This window comes from Rhamphochromis longiceps, linkage group LG13, assembly GCF_057381845.1.
Source record: "Rhamphochromis longiceps isolate RC_006_pf linkage group LG13, R_longiceps_female_GT1.1, whole genome shotgun sequence".
Taxonomy (NCBI): Eukaryota; Metazoa; Chordata; class Actinopteri; order Cichliformes; family Cichlidae; genus Rhamphochromis; species Rhamphochromis longiceps.
Window position 1 is genome coordinate 19558213 of NC_140569.1, and position 14442 is coordinate 19572654.

General features: G+C 40.2%; 2 protein-coding genes across 2 annotated transcripts in view; both read left to right on the plus strand.

Moving 5' to 3' along the window:
- Positions 1–786, plus strand: part of mcph1 (microcephalin 1) — a 36367-nt gene extending 35581 nt beyond the window's left edge. Inside the window, exons 14-15 of the mRNA XM_085428292.1 lie at positions 39–276; positions 371–786. Coding sequence (XP_085284418.1) covers positions 39–276; positions 371–423 — 291 coding nt within the window. The 3' untranslated portion in view covers positions 424–786. The remainder of the gene's footprint in view (positions 1–38; positions 277–370) is intronic.
- A 1948-nt stretch (positions 787–2734) lies between these two features.
- Positions 2735–14100, plus strand: agpat5 (1-acylglycerol-3-phosphate O-acyltransferase 5 (lysophosphatidic acid acyltransferase, epsilon)). The gene is made up of 8 exons (XM_085428296.1): positions 2735–3579; positions 4180–4249; positions 4334–4449; positions 5724–5813; positions 6773–6863; positions 7741–7902; positions 10941–11064; positions 12427–14100. The coding sequence occupies exons 1-8, from the start codon at positions 3361–3363 to the stop codon at positions 12650–12652; spliced, it is 1098 nt and encodes a 365-aa protein (XP_085284422.1). The 5' UTR covers positions 2735–3360; the 3' UTR covers positions 12653–14100.
- Positions 14101–14442: the final 342 nt, after the last annotated feature.

Below are 14442 nucleotides of genomic sequence, written 5' to 3' on the forward strand. Positions count from 1 at the left end.
GCACCCGTGCAGCATTTGAATGTCCGTTTTCTTCACAGATCTGTCGTCTCCAGAGGCACCTGTCTGCTGGGGAGCACCAGCAGGACCTGTTCCAAGGTCAGCCTGCCATGTTTGTGTCTCAGCACTCGCAGCCGCCCACGCAGAGCCTGGTGGAGCTGATTGAGCTCTGTGGAGGGACAGTCTGCAAAACTGTGCGGCAGGCGGGAATCTGCATAGGGAAATACAGCGGCAGGAGGCCAGAGGGAAGCAGGATCCTGTCCGAGCAGTGGGTGTTGGGTGAGACATATTCTGTTCAGTTCTGTGATTTATCATGTCACTATAATAGCATGTCCCTATTAACTTTGTCTCGTTTTGTGTGGTTTTATTTCAGACAGTATCACACATCTGAAGCAGCTGTCATACGATAACTATGAGCTGGAGTGACCTCCACTGACTTTTCTTATTTTCTCTCTTTTTCCTGTTTTTCGGAGCATGAAGTGTAGTTTTAACAATTGAATGTGTGATGGTGTGCGATTGTATAGTTTACCTCATTTCTTCCATGCAGTATTCATCTTGGTCAGATTTCTTATCTTTTTTTGTGTTCATAGATTTTTTGTTAACCCTTTGGCACTGTTGAATAAGAAATAATCTCAGTTACTGTGAAACCCTAACTTATTTACTGTCCTGGGTTAAAGTAGCAAGCACTACTGTGTAAAAAGGAACAAAATAAGACAATGTGAGTTTAAAAATCCTTAATGAGCCAGTTTGACATTGTAATTAGAAAGTAAATTTTGTGTGATCATAAATTTTTTTGCAATATCTCTTTTGAATAAATACTTTATTTACAAAAAATTGATTTTGGACCTTGTTTCCTGAACTCCTGGATCAAAATGTACGATAAAAATAACTTCTTTTTCTTTGCTTCTTTGTCATCTTATGTATTATTGATTTGTTGTAGTGTAATGAAATGATTACTCCACGAGTGTAACAGCTTGGTCTTGGTCAAAACTCAGCAGTGAACTGAAGAAGTGTGATTGGAGTTTACTCAGCAGGGGCACTGGATGACAGATGACAAGCCTGATGTTTCACAGCTTGGACTCTGACACTTATCATCTTTCCACAGCAGACAGGGAAATAAACACTTTTACATAAATACAGGTGGATAAATGCAACTGTCACAATTTTTTAGAAACACAAACGTAATACAGGGAAGATGTTGCCATTTTAACTGATCACTTTTGGAGCTTCGTACCAAGCTCAGTAAACTAAAGAGCAGCGCCAAAGTCAGCATCATAAATTCTGACTCCATTTACATGTTAGGTTAGCAAATTTTATCATCATCTGCAGATGATGATTTAAAAAACAGAATATTCTAGAAAGGATTGTAAATACTTTTCAAATCCCAGAAAATGATCTGGGCTTTCAGTCTATTCTTAGTAAGCACCACATACCTGGCATACTATACCCACCTACCTAAATAACATTTTCTGTGTTTGTAATTGGCCTCATGTCCTCCTGTGTCTGAGTTTTTAGAATAACTCACTGGCTTTGTTAGGTACGCCTGTTCAGCCGCGTGTTATTACAAATGTAACTGGTCATCCAATCGCATAGCAGCAACCCAGTGTGTTTAGTTGTGTAGATGTGGTCAAGATGACCTGTGGATGTTCAAACCAAACAGAATGGGGAGCAAATGTGATTTGATCTGGGCTGATCTGAGTAATTGAAACTGCCTCTCTACTGGAGTTTCTCACACAACCCTCTGTGGGGTTTACAGAGCTTAGTCTGAAAAAGAAAATATTCACTTTAGTTCCCTAGCTAAAACACCTTGTTGAAACCAGAGTTGGCAAGTAAATGGCAAGACTGCTTCTAACTGATGGCAACAGTAACTCATTACAGCCAAGGTGTGCAGAAAAGCATCTCTGAAAGCACAAGACATTGAACCTTGAAGTAGAAGCAGCAGAAGACTGCATCCAGTGCCAGTCCTCTAAGCTAAGAATGGAAAACTGAGGCTACAATTCACATGGGCTCTACAAAATTGGACAATGGAAGATTGGAAAAACTTTGCCTAGTCTGATGAGTCACATTTTCAGCTGGTGGATCAGAATTCGGTGTAAACAACATGAAACCATGGATCTATCCTGCCATGTATCAACAGTTCAGGGTACAGAGTGTAATGGTGTGAGTGATATGTTTTTGGAAAACTTTTGGCCCTTGGTACCAATTGAGCATTATTTAAATCCGTCTCTTTATGACCACAGTGTTCCCATCTTCTGATGGCTCCTTCCAGCAGAATAATGTGTAGTGCTTTTGCATTTTTGGTGTATAGATAGAAAGAGAAACCCACTATGCCAGGCACTGGAGATATCACCTGCATAAATCTGCCAATATTTACATCATCCGCCTCAGTGTTCCTATTAATGAATGTGCATCTTCCCTTTAAAATAAAATAAACAGAAAGCTCTGTTATATTTCCAACTATAAATATTACTATTACTATCTTTACTTTAAAAAAATAAGTACTAATGGCGTTAATATATTCACATATCATATTAAGCAATCTCCACGTGTGTTCTGAGACAACTTTTGACGCCACATGTTCTCAAACAAGAAAACGAAAATGAGGGGTTTTGCTGGAAAGAAAACCAAAAAACGCGGCATACGCCTTTAATGTTACAGCATATGGTTCTCGTGGTGCACTGTCGCTGATTGGCTGGCCCCTATTACGTCACGTGGCCAGTCGGTTTTACCCGGCGTCATTGCGTAGGGAGGCGTGTGTGACATTTGCGGTGCAAGAAGCTAGTTTGAGAACAGCTAACCGGGTAAAGATGAGGACCTAGAGAAGAAAGTAGGAAATATTTTTTCCGTTTAGCACCAGGGTCGAGTTTTGGCTTTGACTTGGTCATGGTTCCTCGATTAGAGAAGATATTTATGTCAAATGTAGCGTTTGGTAAAACTTCCTGTGTTGGCGAGCACGTTGAGTAGTTAAGCTAATGCCTTTTTTTCTGAACTTGTAGTAAACGTGCAGAGTTCAGGCTGAGGACGTGTTCCGGTTTGCTGTCCTGAGATGTCCGTACTAATATTTGATAACTGCAGCTTAAGTTTATGCATTGCTGTATGGCTTTAAGCGCTTGAGCCGACTTGACAAACTGCGTTTTTTTTTTTTGCACACAAGGTTAAAATTAGCTTTAGCCAACTAGCTCCTCATTCCCTTCTTGCTGCAGCTTTCTCACTTTTCCTCCGCTGACTAGTCGGGACAGGTGTGCTGAAATTGGGACAGGTGTGTTGTGGGATACGCAGGGTGCACTGCTACTTAATCACGGCGTGCGCTGACAGTCCACTTCAGGGATTTTCTGTCACTTCAGTGGAGCCAGAGGTGCAATCATGCTGCTCTCTTTGGTTGTGCACACATACTCGCTGCGGTACTGGTTTCCTGCTACGATTATGCTGGGGACAGCCCCGGCTTATCTGCTGTCATGGGGGGCTTGGCGCTTGCTGTCAACTATCTTACCATCGAGTTTGTACCACAAAATAGACGACCGGTTGTACTGCGTCTACCAGAGTATGGTCCTATTCTTCTTTGAAAACTACACAGGAGTTGAGGTGGGTGATCCTCCACTTTGTGTGTGGGTTATTTTACCTACTAATATCTAGTCTACGAATAGAAAAACAGACTGTCTTAAGATACAGCTGCCTCTGGGTGCATATGTCTGCAGGTTTTCAACTTACAGCGGATTAAAGTCTGTGGAGAATGTTGCACTTTTTCAGGTCTCTGTATCTGTTAGAACTGTTGGGGTAAATATATAACATTGTAAGAGTGTGTGTACACATTCAGCCCAGTTAACCAGATGGACCAGACACATTGCAAGAAAGTCTGCATTCTTTGGCACTGCTGTTGCCACACCTAGAACAATAGGCGGTTTTCGTACGTTAAGGTGTGTTTACTGAAGGCACGTACAGTGGTGTAGCTGGCTGACCTTTGCCTTTGAAAATGATTAATCTCATAAATTCATTGCAGTATCCTCAAATGAAGGCTTCTTAAATGTGCTGTAGTGTTCGAGTAAATTCTTTAGGATTAATTGCAAAGACTCAAGTTTTAACATTTAATGAAACAATATAAATGTTAATTTTACAGTGATGTAAAATTACCTTTTTGCTGACACGTATACTGCCTTCAACCTGCTTTCTTTTCTTTTTCTGTAGATTGTTATTTATGGAGATATACCAAAGAACAAGGAGAATGTGGTTTACCTGTCAAATCATCAATGCACAGGTACTTAATTTGAATATCAAGCTTTATAAAATGTAGTCCAATGTAAAGCACTATTCAAATATCTAACCTTTTCTTTTGTTGTAGCTGACTGGATCATTGCTGACATGCTTGCCATCAGGCAGAGCGCTCTGGGTCATGTCAGATATGTCCTTAAAGATGGACTCAAGTGGCTGCCGCTATATGGATGGTATTTCTCTGAGGTAATGTATCTGTGTGAGTATGAGGAGGTCATTTTTAAGATTAAGAAGAGACCAGCTGCTTAATCTGGGGTGGCTGTAGTTCAGGAAGTAGACAGGAAGGTTGGTGGTTCCAGTCCCTGGCAAGATACTGCTAACCCCAAGTTGCTCTCTGATGCATCCATTGGAGTATGAATGTGTGTGAATGTTATATAAAAAGCACTTGAGTAGAAAAAAAGTGCTTGTATTAATGGGGCAAGGTGTGTACTGCGTTTTGAGAGCTCAGAGTATAAAAGCATTTACCAGCTTGGCACTGTGACTGATATTTACTGCATTATTATACAACATGAGTGCTCATGGGTTACACCAGTGCTGCAACGTTGGCATTCCATTTGAACTTAACCTGTAAAGTTTCGTCACTTCATCTTGGATCATTAAGACATCATGGTAGTTAACCTGACATATTTTGCCACAGTAACACATACACAGATGGATATAAGGGCTGGTTTGGGGCAAGGGAAAAAAACAAAATGATTCTACCATGCTCGCCAGGTGTATGTATGTATGCATCAACATGTTTAAGTTGCATTTCTTCTCTGTAAGAGTGGAAGGGAGTTGTCTCTGAATGCGCTGCATTGTTTGCAGCCTCAGCTTGGAATTTACAGATCTCAGAATAAAAAAGGCTAACCCCAGTGTGGCCGGGTGATTACCACAAACACTCTTCTAACATGTGAGAACGCTGTCTAAAACAGGAAGAGTCTTTGACACAAGAATTTTTTGTTTTTGTTTGTGTGTGGTGACTGGTTTGTAGCAAAGCTTTCGTCTCATCTCTAAAGTCTCAATTTGTTGTTGATGAAAGCACACCTAAGCCAAGAGACCACACTTAGCATTGGGGTCACACCATCTGTAATAAACATAATAAACCAAACCCATCTCTAAACGCAGCCTTCATTTTGCACAATTGTGTTCCATAGCATTAAAAAAAATCTCTGCTATAAACATATGTAGTGCTTTTCTACTCAGTAGAGCACTTTAAGTCTCACTTACCCAATCACTTCTATTCATACACGCACTTTTTACCAAATGTTTTTTGTTTGTTTGTTTTGTAATACATCAACACTGTGATGTATGCATCAGGGACAACTCAGGGTTAACATCTTGCCCAAGGATACTCTGACACCGAGTAGAGCCGAGAAACGATCCACCAACCTTCTGATTAGTAGACCTGAACCACAGCTTCTCTATTAATTAACTACTCTATTAATCTCATTTGGATTTTTTTTTTCTCTTCTACCTAGCACGGGGGAATCTATGTGAAACGAAGCTCAAAGTTCAATGAAAAGGCGATGAGGAAGAAGCTCCTTGCTCAGACTCAGCGTGGAGCACCGGTAACTACACATCTTCAAGTATTTCCTGAATGTAAATCTTTTTTTGTCTCTTAAGTTGAAACAAAAGAGGCTTCAAGATTTAAATTGCACGTAATTATATTCTTAAAACGGAAAATCCAAAATGTTTTGTTCAAAGGTCATTTGAAGCCATTACCATTTCAACACATTAATTTTTTTTTTACCTCCTGGAATATTTATGAAAACAAGATAGTAATTGAAATTAAAGTTATAAATATTTCAGGATTTGTTTTGTTCTGTATCAGTAAAATGTTTTATTTTCTGCCGTGGGAAACAGGCAGCAGTTTTTACTCCATCTAAATGGATAACTGGATGTTTTTATGTGTTGAGATTCATTTGTTTTGTGTGTTTGCTGCGGTGCAAGGACTTGCTTTTAATCGCTTTTTTGGATTTGACTGTGGGGGATTAGTGTTGCCTGTGCGTATGTGTGTGTTGTAGCACAAGCCGTCATGGTTTCCAAAAGGCTCACTGTGAAAACTGTGTAACACAGTTCACTGCTGATAGTTCCTGTTCATGTAATCAATTGTTAATGGAACAAAAATTTGGAAACTGAGACAAGAAACGTACGATCATATTAATAAAGACACAGATTTTCACAAATGGTTCAGTTTGGCTGGAATCGGTAAATCCCACTTGGCTGCGGATGCCAGTAATTCACATTGGTTCAAACTGCTGCATAGTTTCATTTGGTGCAAATGTTGTCATAAAGGCATCTGCACAGGTTGGGCAACAGTAGATGAATCCGATACAGCCGGGGCCTGGGAAGCAGGGTTTGTTTTCAGGTTAGCTGGAATCTAAACTGGTATGAATCAAGATAACCCGATAAAATGTTTTCATTTTCTTTTAAGCCTAAACAATGTTGGGTTTACAGATTCCTTCTCAACAAATAGTACATTTGTTAGAAAACTGTCTTTGATTTCATGTGCTTTTTCTCCTCATAGATGTACCTCGTCATCTTCCCTGAAGGAACTCGGTATAATCCAGACCTCAAGAATGTTATCGCTGACAGTCAGGCTTTTGCTGCGAAAGAAGGTAGAGTCATAACAGCAGCCACTCACTGCTGTACTTGTGCATACTGATTCAGTTCAGCCCACTCAGTCAGTAAAACAGCTGACTTAAATTTAGTTCTGAGACCTTCTTTGACCACTAAAACATAACCTGCAAATAAAACTTTCTTGAGCGTTAACAAATGAGAAAAACTGTATAAAACTAGAAGCAGACCTGGATTCAGTAGGATTAAGGACTCAGAAAGCCATATAAATGCTCATGAATATAAAAGATTATATGGAACAGTAAACATATCAGGTAAAAACCTCACTAAATAAAAAATATTGTAATACTGGTGCTGCGCTGAGAAGTAGCCACGTTCCACCAGCTTTGTTATTTTGGCACCACCATGAAGTGCAATGAACTGAAACAGTTCAGGGGCTTGTGCTGCTTTCTGCTCACAAACAGCCTCGATTCTGCAGAGATTAGGACTATCTCGGCCTCTGCACTGAATATCACCTTCCCCCATTAATCCAAATAAATCGCTCTGGAGCGCTGACATGTGCGCATGACATTATCTGTTATTAGTGTGGCATTAGTGAGCAGAGGACGGTGGCACACCAACCTAGGATCCACCAAGCTTTGCTGTGAATATCTCAAACAGCCACATTCACATTTGTTTTTCTTCATTTTGCGGGGGATTCTAGCCGTCACCTGTTTTACAGTAGAGCAGTGGAGCTGGCAGGAAATGAGAAGAGATGGGGAGATGGCGCACAACAAAGGTTCCCATGCACACTCGTGTATGAGGAGCCGTCTGCGTGGCTCATAAATCACTAAGACACCGGGACTGTAATATGTAAAACACTGGTTGCATGTGCTGATAAGAAACAAATTTATGACGGTTTTTACATATTTTTCACAGGGCTCACTGTCCTGAAGCACACTCTAACACCCAGAATGAAAGCAGCTCACGTAGCCATCGATACTATGAAGGGCCACCTGGATGCTGTGTATGACGTCACTGTGGCCTACGAGGGAACGCTGGACAGCTCCGGGCAGAGGAGATCTGCACCAGCGATGCCAGGTATGCAGGCATGTTGTTTTAGACACGAGTCGTGGGGGTTCTGTTGTTGGTGTTACAGCTGATTACGTGCACCTTTATTTCTGTAGACGGCAGCTGTTGTTGCACGAGATATGCTTTGGTTTGCCCGTAACAGCGACCTCAGTTTGCTTTCTTCTTAATCAGTGCATCCTTAAACACACACACACGGAGTATTATTAGTCCTTCAACATTGTAAACGACGCCACCGGTAATTAATCACACAGCAAACATCACCTATTAACAGTCACACCTTCCTGTAAACAACATGACTCGGTGTTTTGGAGCCTTTGATTATTCCGTGTTCCCAGTTGTTCAACAAGCGCTCTTTGAATGAATTAAAAAAACAAAAAAACATCCCGTTTCAGGAATAAACATCTGTGTGTTTCTAGAAAACAGAACAGAGAATAGAAAAGCATTCCTGTCCTCACGCACTTCCTGGCCTCATGTGGCGAAGGTGACGCTGGTGATTTCACAAGGAACTGGAAGGGACTCAAGGCTGCCAAAGCAAATGTTTCTTATCGGGGTGACTAAATTAGCATTCAGCATATTTCTGTAGTCCTTTAATAGCTGCAAATTGAGAGAAGACAAATTAGTGATTTACTGCACAATAGAAATTATAATATTTGCTGCTCCAATTCCTGCTTTACTTAACAAAAACAACAAAAAACACATTCTTAATATTAAATGTAATGCATTTCAAATCAGAATGGCTTGTTGATTTGATTGCAGTCATTTCAGTGCCTCTGTGGGAGGCCTTTTGTTTTGATAGCTGTAAATAAGGGGTGGTTTTTGCATCGCTACAACAACATTAGCATGTGGTCCAGGACTTTTCCTTCGTAGTCACAAAAACATGGTTTAAAAAATGGTAGCAGCCAAAATGTGGAGACTTAAAAATAACTTTATTAACTTATTGGTTACTTGGATTTGTTCATTGACTGTGAAGGAGGGGGGATAATGCTATTGCAAATAAAGTTTTATATCCCTTTTTTATTGAGTGTATTAAAAACAACAACACAAATCTTTAAACTGATTAAATTATAACTTAAGAACAAATGCTTGATTGTTACCGGTGATTACAAATTACGTTCTTATCTTCTGGAGTACTACTTGTATACGATTACACATATTTGCAATTTTTCTTTTGTACTTCACCGCAGCTTTTAAATCAGTTGATGTGATTGAAGTGCACATGTTCAGCTTTAAATGAAAGAGAATAAGAGAGAAAAATAATAAAATCCATGAAGTGTTTCTGAATTGTAGCAATTTTTATACGAAGTTCCCAATTTTTCATTGTCAAAATTAGTTTGACAATAGACTGACAAGCAGTTTCATGGCCAGATGAAGACCCGTCCCTTTTTTATGATAAATGAAGGAGACGTGACATCTGAAGGTCAGTTGGTATGTTGATTTAGTATTTTACAGCTTCTCACTGTGATTGTAAATAAGGGACCAAAGATGTATTGGTGCATGTGAGGGAGGCTGTTGTTAAGCTGTCAGGTTATCAGAGAGAAGTTTTAAGTGTCCAAATCAACAATCCGCCTGCTGCCTTTGCTAAAAAGAAGACTAGCTGTCTTCTGTGGTCTTTTAGGCCTTTTGATGTTGCTGAAATGGCCAAAGTGCACAGTGATGTTGAGAAAGACAACTTCACAACATCTAACCACACACAAAGTATACTCTCTCAAGGAGGCAGGAGTGTGATTGTCAAACACCTTGAATGCACGTGCAGAGGGGAGCGAACTCAGGAATGAGAAGGACAGATTACACTTTGCCAGAAAGCCTCTAAAAGCATCTGCACTGTTCTGCGATCATATTGGACCAAAGAAATAAACATGAACTTGTATCAATGAGAAAAGTATGGAGAGGGAAAGGTACAGCCCAGACCACCTGTCAAACATGGTGCCAGCAGTGTTGTGACATGGGAATCTGTGGTGCAGTCGGCTCATGCTGAAAGGTGCATGTTAAGAAGGTAAAATTGTAAAGACTATCCTTGTTTAAAATATTATGGTCCAACTTGTAACTGCACCGCTCATGGTAGCAATCGGTTTCTTTCAACTCGCGAGATCAAAGATTCCCTCTCTGTTTTTAATAAAGATATTTGGATCATAGCGAGTTGTTTGTCACTTCACAGCAGAGTTGTTTTCCCTTCCAGGTGGTTGTTTTTTAAAGGTTGTTTTGCAGCATTGTTCTGCTCAAACACACATGACATGCAGTCATTGAGACTGAGCTTTGATTTATGAAACGCTTTAAGAGTCTTTTAGCCTCTCGGTGCCAAACACGAGTGTCTGCAGCCAAGAAACCCAAAAACAGGATTTAACCCCCCGCAAGCACGAGGAGGAAATACACCAACACTGCTTTGCACCTTAAGAATGACTCCGGCGTTTTTATTGTGCGTTACAGTAAAAATATTTTCGTGCCTTCAGCCGTCAACGAGTTGTCGACGCTCGTTAAACTGGCACACATTGTGTGCGAAGGTCAATTTAAATCTGGGCAGCCGCTGATGGAGGTGCTCTCTCCAGCAGTCTTTCGCTGCCGACTTCGATCAAGTTTCCTCTTTTGGCCTCAGTGCCACATTTCCTGATGATATTGCATGTTGTGGAAACAGGAACTTGAAGGTCTCTGGGGATAGACGAGCAGCCTTGAGCGTTCACACTTGGTTACGCTTTTATATATGACCTCCTCAGACGTGTGACTTTCTGTTTCTTTGCTTAAGTGCAGACTGACAGTTGGATTTTAACATATTGTATGAAGAAAAGTTGAAACTGAAACATTAAATCTATAATATTTGGAAAGATGTTTTGTCTTTTGTGTCATATGATGTAACACCAGTGACTGTTTTGGAATTGCCTTTAAGTGATTTCCTTCCTTTACTGGTCTTTACTGGGCAATTGCATCACAGCAGCTCCAGTCCATCACTGTCACCTCGTGTTGGTTTTTAAGTGCTTACTGTACGTGTCGTTGCACTGACAGGCTTTTCCTGTTTTTGATTGGTCTTTTTATGGATTTATTTTTCTCTTTGACAGAATTCCTCTGCAAAGAATGCCGCCGCATCCACATACACTTCGACCGTGTGGACATAAAAGAAATTCCCTCGGAGCCGGCGTTTTTCCGCAGATGGCTGCACGATCGCTTCGAAATCAAGGACCGGTGAGTGTGTGCGTACCTGTGTGTGAGAGCATGTACACGCACTTGTGTGTGGAGTAATTAATCATGTTGAAATTGCATGTCATCTAGTCAATATGTGAGCTGCGAGGTGTTTTTGCAAAACGACTTCTTTTGTGTGCCACCGCTCTGTTACAGAGAGATAAACCTTAACTTTGTGTTTCTGTAGTTAGAATAAATTAACACAGTACCAACTTAATATTCAACCAGTAAAATATAACAAAGGGTTTTGTTTCACAGGTTTCCAGCTGGAAAACATAATTATTTACTCTACATATCTCTTTTTTTGTATACGATGCTAACTAATTAATTACTAATAAAACAATACCAGGTAGTCATTATGAAGTTAATAATTAATAAATCATTTATTTTAATAAGCTTTCTCATTTAGATAAAGATTGTTTGTTAATCAAGACCTGTGAACAAAATACATAAACGACAAATCGACCCGTAACAAAAACAGTTACACATGTTGGCAAACTGAGAAAAGCGTGTCTAAGGGTTGTTGTGACGGTGAAAGAACACAATGTGGTTTTGACTTTATGTAGTTGTGGACAACAAACTGTATATAAGAATTGCTTCTTGGCACACAGTTTAGTAAGTAAAAAAAAAAAAGAAAAAAAGGCTGCTTCAGGCACACGTGTACAATTGGGTCAAATGTGGTCGCCGATTTGCTCGTTAATTAAATTGTCTTTACACTGACAGCTCGTCGCGGATAGCTTATTCGTTTTTTGTGAGAAACACAGAAAAGTAAGGTTTTCTTTTGTGGCTTCTCTGGTGTGATTATGTGACATTACCTCTGAAGAAACCATTTGAATAATGGTTTTGTGACATTTCCATGTGGGCACAGACAGAGAAGGGTCTAGATCAGTGGTGTCAAATTCAATTTACGTCATGGTCTAAGTACACTTAAGTTTAAGTGGTCCAGATCAGCTCATTTCAGCTTCATAACCTGTAAAAAGAAATAAATGTCCCCTTTTTCTCTGCTTCAAAAAAAAAGTTGACCTGCACATTTTAATCCATGAGGTGTTTTAAGAAAGTCTTTTTTTTTTTCTCTCTCTCTCTACGTGATGAAGAAATCAAGGTCAAAGGTGTAAAACTGCATATAAAAGTACTGGTAGCTCACTACCTGTATTGTAAATTCCACTGTAATAAACTTTAATTTTATTTACTGTTATACTAATGACAAGAAAACATTTGTTTTGGTATTCCTTTGTTGTAGTATAACAGACCATGTGTGATTTCTTAGTCTGTAAGAAAGATGTGAAAGTGACAAAAATAGTCTCAAATGTTTTTCTCTCCTCATCCTGATTTCATGAGACTTTTTTTTTTTCTTTCTTTTCAAAGGCTGCTGACCAATTTCTACGAGTCGCAGGATTCCGACAAATTATGCAAGTTCCCCGGTGAGGGCAAACCTTCTCCGCTGAATCTCTCGAAAACCCTGCCCTCCTTGGTCATCCTTGGGGGACTGACACTGCCAATGCTGCTGACAGAAAAGGGCAGGAAGCTGTACGTGAGAACCTGGGTGTGTGGGACGCTTCTGGGCTGGCTGTGGGTAAACATTTTTCCCTAACAAATCGAGGCCAGTCTGCCACGATGAGACGCACAAAAGACTCGAGACGGTGCCATTTTCCTGTATCGCGACACAATGTATGCTCCAGATGCAGAGCAGTATGTGATAAAAGGCTCAGAGATATTTTTGTTTGACTGTTTGACCGGAGACACTGAGAAATGTTAGCCTTTTGTGCTACTTGCTCCCTCCTCAACCTGAAATGACAAAACCTTTGTTAAAGTATTATATTCCCCAAAAGTTATTGAAATAGCTTCATACCTCTATTAAAATAACCCCTCCTTCCTTTCATCGGATTTAGCCAAATTAGTATCCTTGCATGCTGTTTTCTTCTTCTTTGGTCTTTGGCCAGTTTAGTTCTAATTATTTCTGAGAGCAAAGTGTGCCAAGCACTCTAAAAACACATGCAACGATCACGGTCGGCTGCTGTACTAAAGAGCACAGCCTGCTGCTGATTGATCATTTAAGTGCACTGATTTATTGGTATTGGTTGTAATGTTTGTCTTGTTTCATGCCAAGTCTCATATCAGGAAGAAATGCACTTTTCCCCCTCGTGTAAGGTGATATTTGTTTTTGTTTTTTACATTGGTCGAACAACATGCAGTCCTCTACACGGGCCCATACGGGTGACACCAGCTACATTGTTTTATTTTAAATATTCATCTTTTGTTTCCTCACTGTGAATGTAGCCGTAAGAACAAGTATATTTGTGGATCTGTGAAAGACTAGCCCCTCCCCCTTTTCTCTTTTCAGCTCAGCCTTTTTTGTCAAGAAACACTGTTGGAGCTCGCAGTGGAGGACTGTCAGTGAACTTGTTCCACTAATGTAAATCATTACTTCCACCTTTAAAATCGTCAGTCATTGCCAAAACCTGTTGCGTTTTGTTTTTCCACATCGTCCCACTGAGAGCGTCTCTGCGTGTTTTAAGTTGAGCAATACGTTGTCGACGACGGCAAAGAGACTTTACGTGTTTGTTCCTCTGAGTTAATAAAAAAATCTGATTTTTTTCATAATTATTCATAACTTTTCTATATGCATTTGTTACGACCGTGTTAAGGTTCACGTCTGTCTACCTAACAAAAAGCTGACAAAGCCATGTTAACAGTATATCGCAGGTTTCCTGTGCACTCAAAGCCATTTGTATTTTAAACATCATTGTATCGTGAAATGCACTGTATGTCTGTTGTCGTTGTTTACCATGAAAGCGTTGCATTTTCCACACGTCACTTTACGTATTTACGACCTCCTGTAGCCTGATGTGTTTTATTTCCTTGTGTGGATGGTATAGTAATTTACATCTTGCTCTAATACCTCACTTGAATAATCCTTCCTTGTTTTTAAATGACCTTTGTCAGCCATTTTCTAGTCATTTTTATCCAGACGAGCTCTGACTGTAACTCATCAGGAAACTCTGTGTAGACAGTGTATTAAATGCCAACTGTTTTTGGAAATGCGTGCCTTCTCTTTGGAGGAGTCGGTCCTCGGCCGTCTCACAGAGCGCCACGGTGGCTCTATTTTCTTTCCGCCAGGTGACTGCACAGACGCTCTCTGCTGGAGCTGCTGCTCACTGCAGCATGCGGCAACACTGTCTACAGTTCATAGTGGCTTATTTTCCTCTAAGAATGCATTGATTTACACTTGAGGACTATTATTAAATGGTGAAACCTTTAATGCGTGTAAGTTATGGAAGTTGGGGGTGAGAATGAAATAAAGTGGTTTTCCTGGGCAAGTTGTCTCTTCTCTGTTGCTCTTACTGCTTTGATTATAAGTTTGATATCACATATATGTAGAAG